The 18,019-nt window shown below is 44.7% G+C and overlaps 1 protein-coding gene across 5 annotated transcripts in view; it reads right to left on the bottom strand.

Annotated features, from left to right (window-relative positions):
- Positions 1–1,566: 1,566 nt before the first annotated feature.
- Positions 1,567–18,019, bottom strand: part of LOC112226121 (histone deacetylase 5) — an 86,477-nt gene continuing 70,024 nt past the window's right edge. For all 5 annotated transcript variants that reach the window (XM_042327512.1, XM_042327511.1, XM_024390369.2 and 2 more), the window contains 16 exons: positions 14,218–14,455; positions 13,883–14,088; positions 13,415–13,717; positions 10,719–10,842; positions 9,474–9,607; positions 9,113–9,233; positions 7,147–7,196; positions 6,793–6,900; positions 6,501–6,556; positions 6,188–6,275; positions 5,861–6,078; positions 5,575–5,693; positions 5,111–5,244; positions 4,879–4,963; positions 4,589–4,754; positions 1,567–4,363 (listed from right to left, as the gene is read on the bottom strand). In XM_042327512.1, coding sequence (XP_042183446.1) covers positions 4,324–4,363; positions 4,589–4,754; positions 4,879–4,963; positions 5,111–5,244; positions 5,575–5,693; positions 5,861–6,078; positions 6,188–6,275; positions 6,501–6,556; positions 6,793–6,900; positions 7,147–7,196; positions 9,113–9,233; positions 9,474–9,607; positions 10,719–10,842; positions 13,415–13,717; positions 13,883–14,088; positions 14,218–14,455 — 2,190 coding nt within the window. In that variant the 3' untranslated portion in view covers positions 1,567–4,323. The remainder of the gene's footprint in view (positions 4,364–4,588; positions 4,755–4,878; positions 4,964–5,110; positions 5,245–5,574; positions 5,694–5,860; positions 6,079–6,187; positions 6,276–6,500; positions 6,557–6,792; positions 6,901–7,146; positions 7,197–9,112; positions 9,234–9,473; positions 9,608–10,718; positions 10,843–13,414; positions 13,718–13,882; positions 14,089–14,217; positions 14,456–18,019) is intronic.

The following is an 18,019-nucleotide window of genomic DNA, read 5'->3' as shown; positions in this document are numbered from 1 at the left end:
TGGCTGGGCCACTCAAGGTCATTCAGAGATTTACACGAAGCCACTCCTGCGTTGTCTTGGCTGTGTGCTTGGAAGGTGAAACTTCACCCCAGTCTGAGGTCGTGAGCGCTCTGGAGCAGGTTTCCATCAAGGATCTCTGTACTTGTTCCATTCATCTTTCCCTCGATCCTGACTAGTCTCCCAGTCCTTGCCACTAAAAAACATCCCCAGAGCATGATGCTACCACCACGCTTCACCGGAGGGATGGTGCCAGGTTTCCTCCAGATGTGACGCTTGGCATTCAGGCCAAATAATTCCATCTTGGTTTCATCAGACCAGAATCTCGTTTCTCATGGTCTGAGAGTCTTTAGGTGCCTTTTGGCAAACTCCAAGCGGGATGTCATGTGCCTTTTAAGGAGGAGTGGCTTCTGTCTGGCCACTACCATAAAGGCCTGATTGGTGGAGTGCTGCAGTGATGGGAGAACCTTCCTGAAGGACAACCATCTCCACAGAGGAACTCTGGAGTTCTGTCAGAGTAACTATTCCCCGACCAAGGCCCTTCTCCCCCGATTGCTCAGTTTGGCCGGGCGGCAAGCTCTAGAAAGAGTCTTGGTGGTTCAAAACATCTTCCATTTAAGAATGATGGAGGCCACTGTGTGCTTGGGGACCTTCAATGCTGCAGACATTTTTTGGTACCCTTCCCCAGATCTGTACCGACACAATCCCGTCTCTGAGCTCTACGGACAACTCCTTCGACCTCATGGCTTGGTTTTTGTTCTGACATACACTGTCAACTGTGGGACCTTGACCATGTCCAATCCATTAAATTTACCACAGGTGGACTCCAATCAAGTTGTAGAAACATCTCAAGGATGATCAATGGAAACAGGATTCACCGGAGCTCAATTTCAAGTCTCATAGCAAAATGTCTGAATACATATGTAAATATTTTTTTTAAATCTTAGATACATTTGCAAAAATTCTAAAAAACAGTTTTTGCTTGGTCATTATGGGGTATTGTGTGTAGATTGGTGGGAATTTGATTTTAAATACATTTTAGAATAAGGCTGTAACGTAACAATGTGGAAAAAGTCAAGGGGTCTGAATACTTCCAGAATGCACAGTATCCTCCAATCCCAAACGAATGGGAAGGTTGGACACTGGCGCTGTCTAAAATGGTGAAATCAAATCATCTTTCCCATTTATTTGGGATTCCAACATATCTGATTTCACCATTTTAGACAGTGCCAGTGTCCAACCTTCCCATTCATTTGGGATTGGAGCATAAAGCTTGATCTACTTGAGATGGACATGGAGTCATATTGACTTCAAATGACAGGGCTGAAAACCTCTAAAATTTACATTTTGGATTGAACTAAGCTAGCCCTTTGTGTTCCATATGAAGAAGGGTAACTAGTGAGGGAGTTAGGCGTTGACACCCCTTTAACGTTTATGAAAACATCGTCACTGTATAGTTATTACAGTATGTAGATAAGTTCAATATACAGTTGTGTGACAAAGGGACAAAAGTACCTTACGATGGTGAGTGGACCGGTAGAGAATTGACTATATGATTAGAGGGAACAACTCTACAGAAATATCCTATTACGTAATGAGTTTTTTTTTTACCTCAATAAAGGAGGACAAATGAGATGCAGAAGACTTGGTCAGTGTTTTGTTACATTGCTTGAAATAAAACAAAATGATCAATGTAGACCAGCACTCTGCAGCACACATTATCCTCCGAGTATGCTGGTGAAAGTGGTACTTTTGTATACTTTTTAGCCGGAAGTTGTGGTCACGAGCAAAAAGTGGGCCCCAAAAATGGTGTATTACGTGACATACGTGCACCATGTCCTAGATCTCCCTCTTTCTCTGCTATTGATGTACCATGTACATTTCGCTAGCTGGCAAGGGGCAGAAGCTCATTGGTTTTACTCAAATTGCTAGAGGGCTGGCCTAGGTGGGGGAAAAATTAAGGAAAATGCCACAGCACAGCATCCAAAAAACAGTGGCTTTTAAACTAGGGATTGCGTAGCTAATTGGAGGTAAGACCGTAATTCTGCTCATAGATTATGCATGTATGAACGACAGATCCAGCCGAAAGCGAGAGGTGTAAAAAATTTTTTTTAACTTAGTAGTCGCCAAAGTTCCAGAGCATGTCTTTAAGGGAGGTGTCGGTTACCATTCTCTAGTAGATATACTTGATTTGTATGAATTCCTCAAGCATGATGATTGTGCTAATTCCCACTGTAAATATATATATTTTCCAAAGTATTTAATTTGTGTGATCATATAGGTGTCAAGTGAAAACACTTTTCATTGATTGAGAAATATAAATATTGATGGCAACAGAGGCCAGATAACACAGCACCTGGACACTAAGTCAAACAAAGGGTTTATGACAGCTGACAAGTGGGCAACAGTTGAGGGATTGGGGTATTGCAGTGTAAACATCTAAAGTGGTGCTTGCTCGTGGTTATTTGCCAAATGAGTTCCACCCCATATCACAATTTCTGTTGTCTCTTTTTTTTGTGGAAAAAACAAAATGGCACTTAGGACAAAACATTGATTGCAAAACCAGCACGATGTGTGCTTAAGGTGGCTTTAGCATACATTATTATGTTTTTATATATTTTTTAAACTCTTCTCAAATATAATATTCATATCCAATTTGATTGGATTAACACTGTTATTGTCATTATTCATATACATCTTATATTTGATTTTTTTACAAAATAAAACGTTTGTTTAAAAAAAGTGACCAAGTTCAGTCCTTCCTCTCTAAATAAATGGAAAAACAATGAGTTCGTTATTGAACCGTCTCAGGTTGAGGGGTTTGCCAGAGCAGGACAGGATGCAGTATTTACAAGTGACAGGAAGTGACATGGCAAAAAGTTGGTCGTTGTAGCGGTCAAATTTCCTCACAATCATACCATCAGCCGCATTTATACGGGTCGGAATTGATAAAGGATGCAAAAAAGCAAAAAAACAAAAAAAAAATCAGTTAAGGCCACACTGACCTTTGACCTAGAGTATTACACAAACCCAGAAAGAGGAAAGAGAGAGGACATAGGATTAGAATCCCATCTCTGCAGAGATGGCTAAAATGGTGCATTCTCTGTAGGAAATTAAGGCATTTTGAAAGAAACAAGCAAACAAATATACAAACAAAACAGACATGAGAGTAACAAGTGTGTGGATTTGTCTTTCTGTCCTGTGTTCTGCTAAGTGGTGGTGTAGTTGGTGTTAACAGGGATATTTAATATAAAGGCACCAAGTTCTTCTAAAAACGTCTTTCTCCAGTCTCATGACCACCACAAGTCTCCCAGTCGCAGCAGCAAGCGTGAGACAAAAAGTTCATAATCCAATTCCACAAAAATCCTTCCTCGTCCAATCCGTGGGCTTCCATTGCACCAAGCGGTAAATTTGATTGTGGGTATGTATGTGTTCTTTTTTGATAGTCCAAACAAAGTAGAAGGGTAAAAACCACGTCAAAATGCATTCTGTCCCATACAAAGTGGAGGGAGCTGAGGCTTCCTGAAGAAAAAAAAAAGAAAAGACTGAATTGGAGAGATGTCTCCTTCAGCCAGAAAGTCCCCCTTGGCAGGATCCACAGCTCGACCTCCACTCCACAACCACAGCTGATATCGGATACAGTGAAAGGAATATACAGTAATATATATATATATGCAAATATACATATGTTTGTGTGCTTCTTTGAACAGATTATTGAATAGATGCATGAGAATACCAAATGACAGACAAAATAGGAACAGAGGTACGCATGCTCTGAAAGGAAGAGCATTATTCATTGATACAACCCCATTGTTCCACTGTTGGGAACTTAGTGTGTATAATATAATGCGGGTGTGTTTGAGTGTATTTGTGGCTGTTGAAATATTTTTGCTGCTTGTTGGCTTTTTCAGTTCTAATGTTCCTGAAAAGTATAAAGTATGACAAGAAATGTACAAAGCTTCTCGGGCCCCAGAACCGAGGTACCCTCCTGGATCCACTGCCTTCTGCTTACAAAAAAGATTGAAAGAAAAAAGCAAGACACACAGGCTCCTCAAAAGGTCCCGCCTCTTCCTGCTTCTCCACCAATCACGCATATCTGCCGGTGCCCCCTTTAGGTCAGTGTGTGTGTGTTACGCCTCTCCTCTCCCACACACACTAACAAACTCACCTCAGTGAGTTGGAAAGGGAGGCTATCACAAGTCCATCAATCCTCAGAAAATGGAAAGAGGTGAGGCGAGGGCTGGAAAGAGGAGAGGATGACAGGAGAAGGCTAGTGCCGAAGGACGTGGAAACAAAGGTGTTGTGTTGTGACAACTCTGTTTCCTCCTACAAGACGGGCTCTTCTTCCATTGGCTCTTCTGTAGACCTGCAGGTACACCAAATAGGAAACAGCACGACATTAGCCTCTTAGTCATGCCAAAATAAAAGCCCCTACCAACGAAGGTCGGTCAAAACGTATATGATAAGTCTACACCTTAAGTCTCAGTGGAACTTCAGGCCCACAGCCATGTGAATGAATCTGATGTCTTAAAAAAAAGCCATTCCAAAACCACATAAAATCCCCAAAAGAGTGAATGGTGCAGGTGTTTACCTGCTGGTCTCCGCGGAGACGGTGGGAGCGGCGGCCTGCTCAGTATCCACGGTAAGCGATGCCATGGCGGTGACAGTGTCGGCCTCGTCCTTCTCTCTCCGCTGGGCATCCATTAAGGACTGGCCCACCGTGGGACCCAACCTTTGGAGAGAGCTCCAGTGTTTACCTGCAGGGTGAGAAGGAGTCGTGTCAGTTTTAAGGGTGACGTGATACACATGACGCAAACACAACTAAGTGCATATGTGCAGGTAAAACACAATGATCATTTTGATTTTAGCGAACTAACGCACTCTGTATCTCGATGACCCTCTCTAGAGAGGCAGCAGCTTTTGGACAGGGCTTCTGTTGCAGGACAGCCTGTGGCAGGGGGTCCAACTGACAGAGAAACAGTGTGAGAGAGAGAGATTGGGATGTATAAACAAAGAATTTCCTCTCTGAACAATTACATCCATCTCTACCAAATGACATGTAGTGTATGTGACATCACGCCACTGTCCCCTCCTATAGCAGGTGATGTCATACCTCATCGCCGAGCAGGGCCGCCACACAGGACTCGGAGGCATCACAGATGGCCGTGAGGTCGTGACCTCCTTCCAGCGCCAGGACTACACGTCCCCCTGCCAGCTTCATCAGCTGCTTGGTGAGGTGGCCGAAACCTGAGGATGGTTCAACACTGTACTGACGCTGTACTGAGTATAATCTTCTGAGTAAATCAAGAATTGATGTAAATAGGAGAGGTCTGCACAGAAATGTTAGTTTTGTGCAGGTTTATGAAGTAAAGGCCCCATATGATAGGAAATAATTCAGGTACTTCAATATTCCTATGGAGTCTCTTGGCGTTTCTTCTAGTGGTTAAGTACTATTCTTCCAGCAGGGGGTAGTAGTGTATATACAATTAGCTAGAGGACCCTCCTATAAATGCACACACTATGGAAAAGGCTTGGCAGAAAAACTGACACGTAAAGACGGAGTAATGTTCAACTTACATTTAGCAGTGACGTTGTATCCTCCCAGAGGGGACTGGTGGCCCTCCACGGCATCAAACCCAGCGGACACTAGGACCACGTCAGGGGAGAACTCGTTGGCTATGGGCATCACCACCGTCCTGTATAACAGACAAGATGGAAAACAACATTTTATTTTCTTACGTTTCCAGATCATCTGCAAGAACTAAGCAGTGTGGAAATCGCTAAATAAGCAGAGCCTGTTCATATGAATGAAAGATCAGTGCCAATGTTGCTGCCCGTTCAGCTAATGACCAAGTCTGTTCACCTGAAGGCAGTCAGGTACTCCACATCACCCATGGGCGGTTCTACGCCCCCTGTCCAAGCGATGTTTGTGTTGAAGCCAACACCAGGTCCAACCCCCACCTCTTCAGGAGCCCCACTGCCGGGGAAGAAGTTTCCATCGTCGTAGCGATGCATGGAAATGTAAAGTACATTGGGGTCGTTGTAAAAAGCCTGCTGTGTCCCGTTACCATGGTGAATGTCCTGGACACAGAATGGATATGTGAATAATAATACATGACCTGCATTGATCACATAATGTATTTTTTGGTATCATGACACCAGCCTCGCTAACAACATACTTCCCACTCACCCAGTCCACGATGAGGACCTTGCTCACTCCTAGTTTCTGCTGTAGCAGCTTGGCTGTGATGGCCACTGAGTTGAAGAAGCAGAAGCCCCTGCAGACAATGACAGACACAAAAAAAAAAAACATATTTTATCAGCAGAAACAGGGAGAATGTTTAAGGGCACTGCCCAGTAGCTACTCAAAATGGACGCTTTTACCAATTATTGTATCAACCATCGCACACATCATGTCTCTATGGAACTTCAACCAACTCCTAAGAAGCCCCCTAGCCACTCCCCCGCCCCGGCTCTACCCATGATTCCCTGGGTGTACTCACATGGCAGTGGATTCCTCAGCGTGATGTCCTGGTGGACGCACCACGGCAAAGCCGTTCTGGAGAGGAGAGAGAGAAACAGTTCATGAGAAAATGTTGAGTAGGGCCTATCCATCAACAAAATCAAGTGACTAAGTGCTTATTGATCAGGGTACTACTGTGTCCACCCATGAACAAACCCACAGGGTATATTACATGATTATTACATATTGTTCATTTTATATTAAGGTGCAAGGTTGCCCCTGACAACTTTCAATCAAACAGTAGTGGAACGGAGAGAGGCTGGTAATGTTACCTTCAGTTCCCCGGCGGCCACTTTGAAAGCCAGCTCGATGACGCAGCCAACAGCCATTCTGACAGCGCCCGAGGAGTGCATCTCGTTCCACACAGTGTCACTGTCCACCTGCAGAGGGCAATAGAGAACACACTCATCCCCACCCTGCTACTGTTCTTTTAACACTGATAACATGATGACACTGCTGTAGGTGATGTAATGCTCAGCTTTGTGCTGCTTATGTTGAATGAATATCCTACAATTAAATTGCATGACATTTAATGAAACTGTATTATTATTCAATCTCAACCTCTAACTAAAATGTCAATGTAACTCCATTCTAAATGGATGGATGGATAGATAGATAGGACTCACCCCAATGCCTCCACATGGCAACACAGCATACATCTTCTGACTGATTGGACCTTAAGGAGCCAATGGGGACAGGGAGCAAAGGTTAGATTGTAGTTTAAATAAGTTACACTATTTAGCCATATTTCAACATTGTATCACACACCTTTTAGCCTTCCTAGCAGAGAGTTATTTTCCCAAGATGCTCGGGATACGGTGCATTTGGAAAGTATTCAGACCCCTAGACTTTTTCAAAATTTTGTTAAAGCCTTAATTCTAAAATTGATTAAATGTTTTTTTTTTTCTTTATCATGCTACACATTTTACCCCATAATGACAAAGCAAAAACAGTTTGACATTTGTGAAAATAGATTTGAAAAAAAACAGAAATACCACATTTACGTAAGTATTCAAACCCTTTACTTAGTTGAAGCACCTTTGGCAATGATTACAGCCTTGGGTATGACGCTACCAGCTTGGTACACCTGTATTTGGGGAGTTTCTCCCACTCTTCTCTGCAGATCCTCTCAAGCTCTGTCAGGTTGAATGGGGAGCGTCACTGCACAGCTATTTTCAGGTCTCTCCAGAGGTGTTCGATCGAGTTCAAGTTCAGGCTCTGGCTGGGCCCCTCAAGTACATTCAGAGACTTGTCCCAAAGCCACTCCTGCGTTGTCTTGGCTGTGTGCTTAGGGTTGTTGTTCTGTTGGAAGGTGAACCATCACCCCAGTGAGATCCTGAGCAGGTTGTCATCAAGGATCTCTGTACTTCACTCCATTCATCCTTCATCATGTGGCTTCAGTCTGGCCACTCTACAATTAAGGCCTGATTGGTGGAGTGCTGGTTAGACATGTGGAGTGCTGCAGAGATGGTTGTCCTTCTGGAAGGTGCTCCCATCTCCAGAGGAAATCTGGAGCTCTGTCAGAGTGACCATTGGGTTCTTGGTCACCACCATGACTAAGGCCCTTCTCCGCCGATTGCTCAGTTTGAGCTCAAACTGCTCAGAGTCTTATTGGTTCCAAACTTCTTCCATTAAGAATGATGCTGGCCACTGTTCTTGGGGACCTTCAATGCTGCAGACATTTTTTGGTACCCTTCCCCAGATGTGCCTTGACACAATCCTGTCTCTGAGCTCTACGGACAATTCCTTCAACCTCATGGCTAGGTTTTTGCTGACGTGCACTGTCAACTACGGGACCTTATATATTTCCAAATCATGTCCAATCAATTAAATTTACCACAGGTGGACTCCAATCAAGTTGTAGAAACATCTCAAGGATGATCAATGGAAACAGGATGCACCTGAGCTAAATTGAGTTCCATAGCAAAGGCTCTGAATACTTATGTAAATAAGGTATCCTTTTTTGCAAAAATTAAAATAAAATACATTTTCGCTTTGTCATTATGGAGTATTGTGTGTAGATTGAGGAAAAGCTTTTAAAATCCATTTTAGATTACGGCTATAACATAGAATAATGTGGAATAAGTCAAAGGGGTCTGAATACTTCCCGAATGCAAGGTTTAATATTTTACTTTTACCATTGATTCTCTGCAAGTCCAGTTCTGCTCAGCACCACACAGAGTGAACTCACTTTGAAGTGTGTGTGTGTGTAGTCGTGTGTGTAGTCGACGGCTCAGTCACTGCAGTGCTGTTTTGCAGCTGATCCAGTCCCCCTCTTCTATGAGACCCAGCCTAGCTATGAGTCACTCAGACGGGGGTGGACGGGCGTCTGGGGCCCTTTCCCCTCGACCAGAAGGTCTAAAAATACCGTCCTGCGCCTGTCAGGGAGCTGAGCCTTCAAACAATCCACCTGACTGCGTGTGAGTGTGTGTGTAGGTGGATGGAGAGGAGAGGGGAAGTAACTACTTTCAAGGATGCTTGGGGCAAATATTGTTTCCACCATTCGAGCAAAATGGCTAGGGAAACACACATGCATGGGTTCTCACACACAAATATATCTGAGGAGTAAAGACATGAGATGAGGTTAGGCACCTAAGAGCTTCTTGCTGTCTAGTTTCTGTCTGTTGAGGGGACTGGTTCCATACAGCAGTGTGTGGTATTCTGAATGCACAGTCTGGATCTCATCCAACGTGGCCTTCCTCCCCCGAATCCTCTGTACACAGTAAAGGAACACACACGTAGCACACAATACATCCATTTCATTCAGGGTTATGTTGTATTGCTAATTGGGAAGTGATTTTTAAAATGAACTTGAACTAATAATGGATAAAGCTCATTCTCATCTCCACATATAGCTACCACTCGTTTGTTTAAGTTACTGAGAAGAAATTCTCTTGGAAATATGGAACGGAGCTGGTCGCTATTCTAGCTGTAGTCTGCAGGGTGCCCTCACCTCACAGCGGCCCAGGAGCCCAGTCTCCTGCAGCCGGGACCACACACTCTGGATGCGGCCGGCGTGTTCTGGGTGGATGTGGGTATTCCCACACATACACTGGTGCTTCAGCATAAAGGTGTCGTACACCAACCCTGAGAAGAAGATGATAGGAGAGGCAGAGAGAAAAAGAGAGGAGGGAGAAAGAAAGAGTGCAAGAGAAAGATGGAAAGAAAGAAAGGAAAGAAAAATAGAAGAAAAATGTAGCTTTTCAAGGCAGGGTAGGAAGAAGACCAAGCACAGGGCAACCTCTCTCCAACTTCTCTCTCAGAAAAAAATGGTGACCCCATTACCCAGCAGGTCAGAGCATAAGATCATCATCTCAAATGTATTTTTTCATGTTAGGACCTTTGGAGATGTTAATTATTCCATGGTGGAGGATGGCTCTGTCATCCTGCCATCCTGGTTTCATCAGATCCAACCCTGTAGGCTCTTGCTATTATTTTCTCTGCTGAAATAATTACACCCAGGCAGCCCTTATTGGACTCATCACTTAGTACAGGGGTTCCTAAACTTTTTCACTCAGGGGGACCCCCTTCCAGCATTAGGAAACATCCCACACCCCCAACCACATCTATTTAAAGCTTATTTCCTGCAATTCTACACATTTTGTTATTGGTTGCAAAGACAATTTCAGTTTTAAAGCAATTCTATACATTTCTAATGTGTATTCATGGTAGTAGAGTGACTAACTAAAAAAGTACAACAATATCTATGGGCTAAAAAAACTAAATAAAACGTTAGCTGATCTGGACATTTCTGAAAAGTTATAAATAGCTCTAAGGTATGCAATCACTGACATGACAAGAGGAACTGATGATACACGACCCAATTTGAAATTGCACTTTGTGCATTCTACTATTACAACTTTCAAGCGTAAGTTGAAAGCCGGACTGAGTTCCTGCCGACCCCTCGCCACTCCCCACAGTTTGGGAACCATTGTCCTATTCTGCAGGGACATTTGACCACGGACTGGCTAGGGAAGTGTTCGTTTTCTGAAAGTGTCTTATCTCTAAAGGCCAATGGCTTTTTAGTGTTTAACTAATAGGGATTTATTGCTAAAGCTCTACTATCTACCACTATGATAAAAAAAAATACAGCGATTCAGATAGATAACTAAGTTGAGACAGCTTCTTTCATATTGTTCAATAGGTCCTGATTGTCTCACTTTGTATGTCAACTGTTCCAAAAACCAAAGAAGCGTACCTGTAGTGAAGAGGTGCTTGATGGGGACCTCACCCATGGGAGCCCCCTTGACGCTGGCAGTGGCAGGGGAGGACTGGGCCCTTCCCAGAGGTCTGTGGGGCATGCCCGAAATGGACAGCGATGCCTGGAACACATTGAGCTGTTGCAGGTGATGCTGGTCGGAAAAATCGTGGACAAATTAACAAAGAGATTTTTTGAATACCAACTAAAGATTTTAATAATGTCTCATCATGAGACACTGACTGGACTTCAGTGTAAGGGAATGGACGTACTATATAAAATCAGCTCTGTGGCTTTCATGGTTTACATCAGAAATACTGCAACCTTGAGAGAGAAGTGACATTTCACAATAGCTGCAAACTGAAGCTACCACCTCAGGCCAATGGAACAAGGGGAAAATGGGAGGGAGGTGGAGCTAAATTAAGCCTGTTATAGACTAAACATGGGCCCTGGGTAAAAACCCAAAGGCAAACACTTATCCCCATACGAGCCTCAAAAGGCAGGGCAGGACAAGGACCGAGCCTTCCCAACAGCCAAAAGACTACTCTGACAATTCCCCAGCTGTAAACAGTGGCTGAGCTAACGGGGCTCTGCTTTCTGTCAATGTGAGAAGCACTACACATCCAGACAGGAGCTGTGTGAGCTCTAGGAAAAATCTAACGCGATAGATGCTCCTTCTAACAGAGATCAAATGACAAGGTTCACATGTATCTTTTTTTAAAACTGCGGCCGGTTGGTTTCAAGACCTTGAGATGGGAGCTGAGTTTACACTCGCGGACACACACACACGGCAGGCCCACACCTTGCTAACCCCTTTTAAAATGAGAGATCCTAAGGCAATGCGGGCTCTCTTATGAGTCTCTCTCACTGTCTTTTCGCTTCCCATGTCTTTCCATTGTAGAGGGCGGCTCAGATCCATTTGTATTCAAGGCACCACAGCAGACAAGTAGAGCAGAGTCAGAGGGAAAAAAAAGTTCAGCAGGGAGGCTGTGTGTGTAGGGGGGCTTCCGTGTCACTGACTCAAATGCCAAAATAGGTTTTTGAGGATGTCGTCTCTACAGAATGACTGCATACACCCATGCTCCCTCCCTATGGCCCCCATACCCTAAAAACTCCTATCCCCCTCGCCCATCACAACAGAAATGGTACTGCAGCAGCCTACCTCCCTGGTGGGTGGTGAATTGGTGTAAAGTGCTGGGAGAAAAGGGGGGAGAAAAGGGCTGGCATGGTGAAGAGAGGGGGGAGAGAAGGGCGGGGGTGGCGGGAGAGGGGAATGATTCACCAAGGAGAGATGAGTCACAGATGAGTCCATTCACTGAAATGAGAAAATGCAGCAAGGGCAGGGGAGGGAGGGTGTGTGAGCGCGCATCAAGGGGGAGAAGACACAGCCCGAATTCTGATGCTTTTCTCTCCTCTGATATTTTTTGTCAATGGTGTGTGGGAGAAGGAGAGAGGTTTATTTTATAATCTCCCTCGCTGCATTGGCTCTTCCTCCAACGCACAAACAGCATTTCTTAGAGGAACGTGACCACAAAACATGTCCATTATTTTTTGCCTCTTTTTAACGTTATGTATTAATTGCTGTCAATGACCATAATTTAGAGACAAATATGACAACCAACAGCAACATAGCCAACTGTGGCCATTTACTGTATTATATTGTAATGTTTAGGTCCTCAAAGAGTATGAGGCTCTGATGAGGATCCAAATGCATGTCATCAACTACTGAGTCTCTCGGCCAATGACAGCTAAATCCAAATTCAATCCATCTTAATTACCTGTAGTAATTCATATATATATATATATATATATATATTACACACACACACATACATACATACATATATATATATATTTTTTTTTAATCGTCCACTTGCCCTTTCGCAACTTTTGTTTAACAACTTATAACTAGAGCCACTTATCCTCTTGGTAATTTGTGAAAGAACTGCAGGCGATTCATTCTTGAAAGCTTGTTCCTTTATTTCCTGCTAAGTGCAATGGATGACTCACAGGTGGGTGGGAATTAAGGCTCTCGTTCTTCTGTAGGGAGCCATGATGATGCCTCGCACAGCGCAGCCAATCTGCCCTCCAAGAAGGGATACCCTTTTCTAAATCACCAGGCCCCCGCAAAACTCAACCCACCACTCTAACTGGGTGTGAACGCCAATCTTCGTAGCCACATCGCTAATGATGACGTTCCTACCTTTTCAACTGCATAGCCTTTGCTACTGATCTTTTGGTAGGTCATTTCTGCAATCTACACCCCTCCCTGGAGTGATTGGTCATTCTAGACAGTTTCTTGCCATTAAGTCATAAATGGCCCATTATAAGAGGTACAATGATTGAATCAAGTCACTAGGTTTAGTCATCAGACAGACGTCACCGGAACAGATTTGGGAAGGTCAACAACGAATGGGGTCTGAATATTCTTGCTGCATTGTTAGGAGCAAGTAACAAGCATTTCATTGCACCCACTATAACACCAATAAACTTTGATTTGATTCCAGCAGAATTAATCATAGTACAAGGAAAGACAAAACTCATGGTTTATAAATAAACAATTTGCACCTCTTATTGGCTCCCTGATTTTCTTACAGAAAGTCATCTTGGTGTTAAAAACATGTATTGCCCTACAAGTTTATCTCTATCAAAGTCAAATTAAATGCAAAATGTCTTTTAAAAAATGCAGTATTTACTTGGCCGTAAGGTACGCCCTCCTCATCACACTCCCTCAGCTCGATGGCCTCGTCTTCATCATCCTCTTCCTCCAGGTCGCTCTCTGTGCTCTCGCCCTTCAGGGGGGTCAGCAGGCGTTCTGAAGGGGGTGACATCTCCCCCGACTCTTCCTTCTGGAGCCTCTGCTCCTGAGGACGCCCCTCCCCCAGACGCTCAGACTCCGCCCCCTCCTCCTGCATCTCCTGTGTCTCTGTGAGCTCCTCCTCTGTCTCCTCTGGGTGGGTGGGCGGTTGGCGAGGAATCTCCACCCCTTTTGACAGAATCTGGTGTGGTTTAAAGATAGCAGTGTCTAACTCTCCCTGCCACATGTACAGTATACTACACCCCCCTCAGTCCAGTCAAATGGCATACAATACTTTTTTTTTTAAACCTGCAAACACAACCATAACCTCTAATATTGTAGTAGTGTTCCTTGTGGCATCCCCTACCTTGTTGAGCTGGTACTGCTTCTGCTTCTCCAGGAAGTGCTGGTGCTGCTGCTGCATGACGAGCTGTTGCAGGGCCTGGGGGCTCTGGGGGAGGGGTGCAGACTGTGTGCGGCTCAGGGGCCGGTGGCGCGGTAGCTTGTTCACCGTGCGCATACTGTTGGACACCCGGTCCCCCGTCACCAACGGCGACTGACCGTACATGGGGACTGGAGGGAGGAGGAGTCAGAGAGACGTATTTCAGAAGAGGCCGTATGTATTTGAATCTATATTTACCTGCAAGTAGGACGCTCTGCTGGCAGGGATATAAAAGTATAAATATATGTTGGTAGATGTACCTGAGAGGAGGGCACTCTGCTGGCGGGCCTGCTCCAGCAGGAGGACGTGCTGCAGTAGGGAGGAGTGACTGCTGTGGCTGTTGGGGGCCTGGGTGGAGTCTAAGTCGTGTTGCATCCCAGGTGGCAGGCATGATGCCGGCAGGGACGAGGTGCTGACAAACTTGCCCGTCAGAGCCCCACCCTGACGCATGGTCTGGATGGCCTGCCTCTCCGCCTCCTGCAACAGCTTCTGATTGGCCTGAGGATGGAAGGGGGGTTAACTAAGTCAGAATGTCTACATCAGATGACAACTCTGGTTCAGGGGAGTGTGTGCTGGTTTCTATTTGACCTCAACTCAGTGGGATGGAGCAGGTTCAGGCAGTTTTTTTTTACGAGTACTTAAAAAAAAATATATTAAAATAAGCTATTTTTAGAACACAAGGCCCGCACTGGAAAAAAAATGTGCACATTTACCTTTATGCCAACAGTGACGGGTAAACTTGAAATATTGTTAATCATCAAGTATCCTATGGAAAGGTAAAGGGCCACAGTCTGGTTGTTACACCAGAAATGAATGGTTATCTGTAGGATAAATGTATATGGTGGAGTCAATTAAGGTTGAATATGAGCCAGGGGCTTGGAATGTACTGAGTTAAGGAAAGGCAATCACATGGTTGTGGTCACTGATAAGGGTGGAGAGCTGTGGATTAGTGAGGAATGGGGGTCGAGGTCAGGTCAGGTCACAGTAAGGGAGAAGGAAAAGTTTATTAACCACATCACTTAACTTCGAGCCTAGCAAAAAATATGTTTAGAGGGAAGGAGGAGACTTCACCTAAATTGGGGTATACACACACACACACACACACACACACACACACACACACACACACACACACACAGGTGGGAAGATGTCTTTGTCTGTTCAGCTGTCTGACTCATTGGGTGCTTGATTTGATTTGAGCTTATCATAGTTGTACGTGAGTTTTTCACTCTGTTAAATTAGAACCTAACAGCAGCTATGGCAAATTTATTATAACCATTACAGATAACAAAATCTTAATTGCTAAATTGCCACACACACACAGCAAAAAAAAGAAACGTCCTCTCACTGTCAACTGCGTTTATTTTCAGCAAACATGTAAATATTTGTATGAACATAACAAGATTCAACAACTGAGACATAAACTGAACAAGTTCCACAGACATGTGACTAACAGAAATTGAATAATGCGTCCCTGAACAAAGGGGGGGGGTCAAAATCAAAAATAAGTCAGTATTTGGTGTGGCCACAAGCTGCATTAAGTACTGCAGTGCAACTCCTCCTCATGGACTGCACCAGATTTGCCAGTTCTTGCTGTGAGATGTGACCCCACTCTTCCACCAAGGCACCTGCAAATTCCCGGTTATTTCTGGGGTAAATGGCCCTAGCCCTCACCCTCCGATCCAACAGGTCCCAGACGTGCTCAATGGGATTGAGATCCGGGCTCTTCGCTGGCAATAGCAGAACACTGACATTCCTGTCTTGCAGGAAATCACACAGAGAACGAGCAGTATGGCTGGTGGCATTGTCATGCTGGAGGGTCATGTCAGGATGAGCCTGCAGGAAGGGTACCACATGAGGGAGGAGGATGTCTTGCCTGTAACACACAGCGTTGGGATTGCCTGCAATGACAACAAGCTCGGTCCGATGATGCTGTGATACACCGCCCTAGACCATGACGGACCCTCCACATCGATCCAGCTCCAGAGTACAGACCTCAGTGTAATGCTCATTCCTTTGACGATAAACGCGAATCCGACCATCACCCCTGGTGAGACAAAACCACGACTCGTCAGAGAAGAGCACTTTTTGACAGTCTTGTCTGTCCAGCGACGGTGGGTTGTGCCCATAGGCGACGGTGGGTTGTGCCCATAGGCGACGTTGTTGCCGGTGATGTCTGGTGAGGACCTGCCTTACAACAACAGGCCTACAGCCATCAGTCCAGCCTCTCTCAGCTTATTGCAGACAGCCTGAGCACTGATGGAGGGATTGTGCATTTCTGGTGTCACTCCGGCAGTTGTTGTTACCATCCTGTACCTGTCCTGCAGGTGTGATGTTCGGATGTACCGATCCTGTGCAGGTGTTGTTACACATCTGTTCTGTCTCCCTGTAGCGCTGTCTTAGGCGTCTCACAGTAAGGACATTGCAATTTATTGCCCTGGCAACATCTGCAGTCTTCATGCCTCCTTGCAGCATGCCAAAGGCACGTTCACGCAGATGAGCAGGGACCCTGGGCATCTTTCTTTTGGTGTTTCAAAGTCAGTAGAAAGGTCTCTTTAGTGTCCTAAATTTTCAAACAGTGGGGCAAAAAAGTATTTAGTCAGCCACCAATTGTGCAAGTTCTCCCACTTAAAGATGAGGCCTGTAATTTTCATCATAGGTACACTTCAACTATGACAGACAAAATTCCAGAAAATCACATTGTAGGATTTTAAATTGATTTATTTGCAAATTATGGTGGAAAATAAGTATTTGGTCAACAACAAAAGTTTCTCAATACTTTGTTATATACCCTTTGTTGGCAATGACAGAGGTCAAACGTTTTCTGTAAGTCTTTACAAGGTCTTTACACACTGTTGCTGGTATTTTGGCCCATTCCTCCATGCAGACCTCCTCCGGAGCAGTGATGTTTTGGGGCTGTTGCTGGGCAACACGGACTTTCAACTCCCTCCAAAGATTTTCTATGGGGTTGAGATCTGGAGACTGGCTAGGCCACTCCAGGACCTTGAAATGCTTCTTACGAAGCCACTCCTTCGTTGCCCGGGCGGTGTGTTTGGGATCATTATCATACTGAAAAACCCAGCCACGTTTCATCTTCAATGCCCTTGCTGATGGAAGGAGGTTCTCACTCAAAATCTCACGATACATGGCCCCATTCATTCTTTCCTTTAAACGGAGCAGTCGTCCTGGTCCCTTTGCAGAAAAACAGCCCCAAAGCATGATGTTTCCACCCCTATGCTTCACAGTAGGTATGGTGTTCTTTGGATGCAGCTCAGCATTCTTTGTACTCCAAACACGACGAGTTGAGTTTATCAAAAAGTTATATTTTGGTTTCATCTGACCATATGACATTCTCCCAATCTTCTTCTGGATCATCCAAATGCTCTCTAGCAAACTTTAGACGGGCCTGGACATGTACTGGCTTAAGCAGGGGGACACGTCTGGCACTGCAGGATTTGAGTCCCTGGCGGCGTAGTGCGTTACTGATGGTAGACTTTGTTACTTTAGTCCCAGCTCTCTGCAGGTCATTCACTAGGTCCCCCCGTGTGGTTCTGGGATTTTTGCTCACCGTTCTTGTGATCATTTTGACCCCACGGGGTGAGATCTTGCGTGGAGCCTCAGATCAGGTAACGAGTGGAGGACAGAGAAGGACAAAGAAGAAGTTACAGGTCTGTGAGAGCCAGAAATCTTGCTTGTAGGTGACCAAATACTTATTTTCCACCATAATTTGCAAAGAAATTCATTAAAAATCCTACAATGTGATTTTCTGGATTTTTCCCCCCTCATTTTGTCTGTCATAGTTGAAGTGTACCTATGATGAAAATTACAGGCCTCTCATCTTTAAGTGGGAGAACTTGCACAATTGGTGGCTGACTAAATACTTTTTTGCCCCACTAACTGTGACCTTAATTGCCTACCGTCTGTAAGCTGTTAGTGTCTTAATGACCGTTCCACAGGTGCATGTTGATTAATTGTTTACGATTCATTGAACAAGCATGGGAAACAGTGTTCAAACCCTTTACAATGAAGATCTGTCAAGTTATTTGGATTTTTAAGAATCAT

This window comes from Oncorhynchus tshawytscha, linkage group LG09 (assembly GCF_018296145.1).
Source record: "Oncorhynchus tshawytscha isolate Ot180627B linkage group LG09, Otsh_v2.0, whole genome shotgun sequence".
Classification (NCBI taxonomy): Eukaryota; Metazoa; Chordata; class Actinopteri; order Salmoniformes; family Salmonidae; genus Oncorhynchus; species Oncorhynchus tshawytscha.
This window is presented reverse-complemented; position numbering and strand designations above follow the sequence as displayed.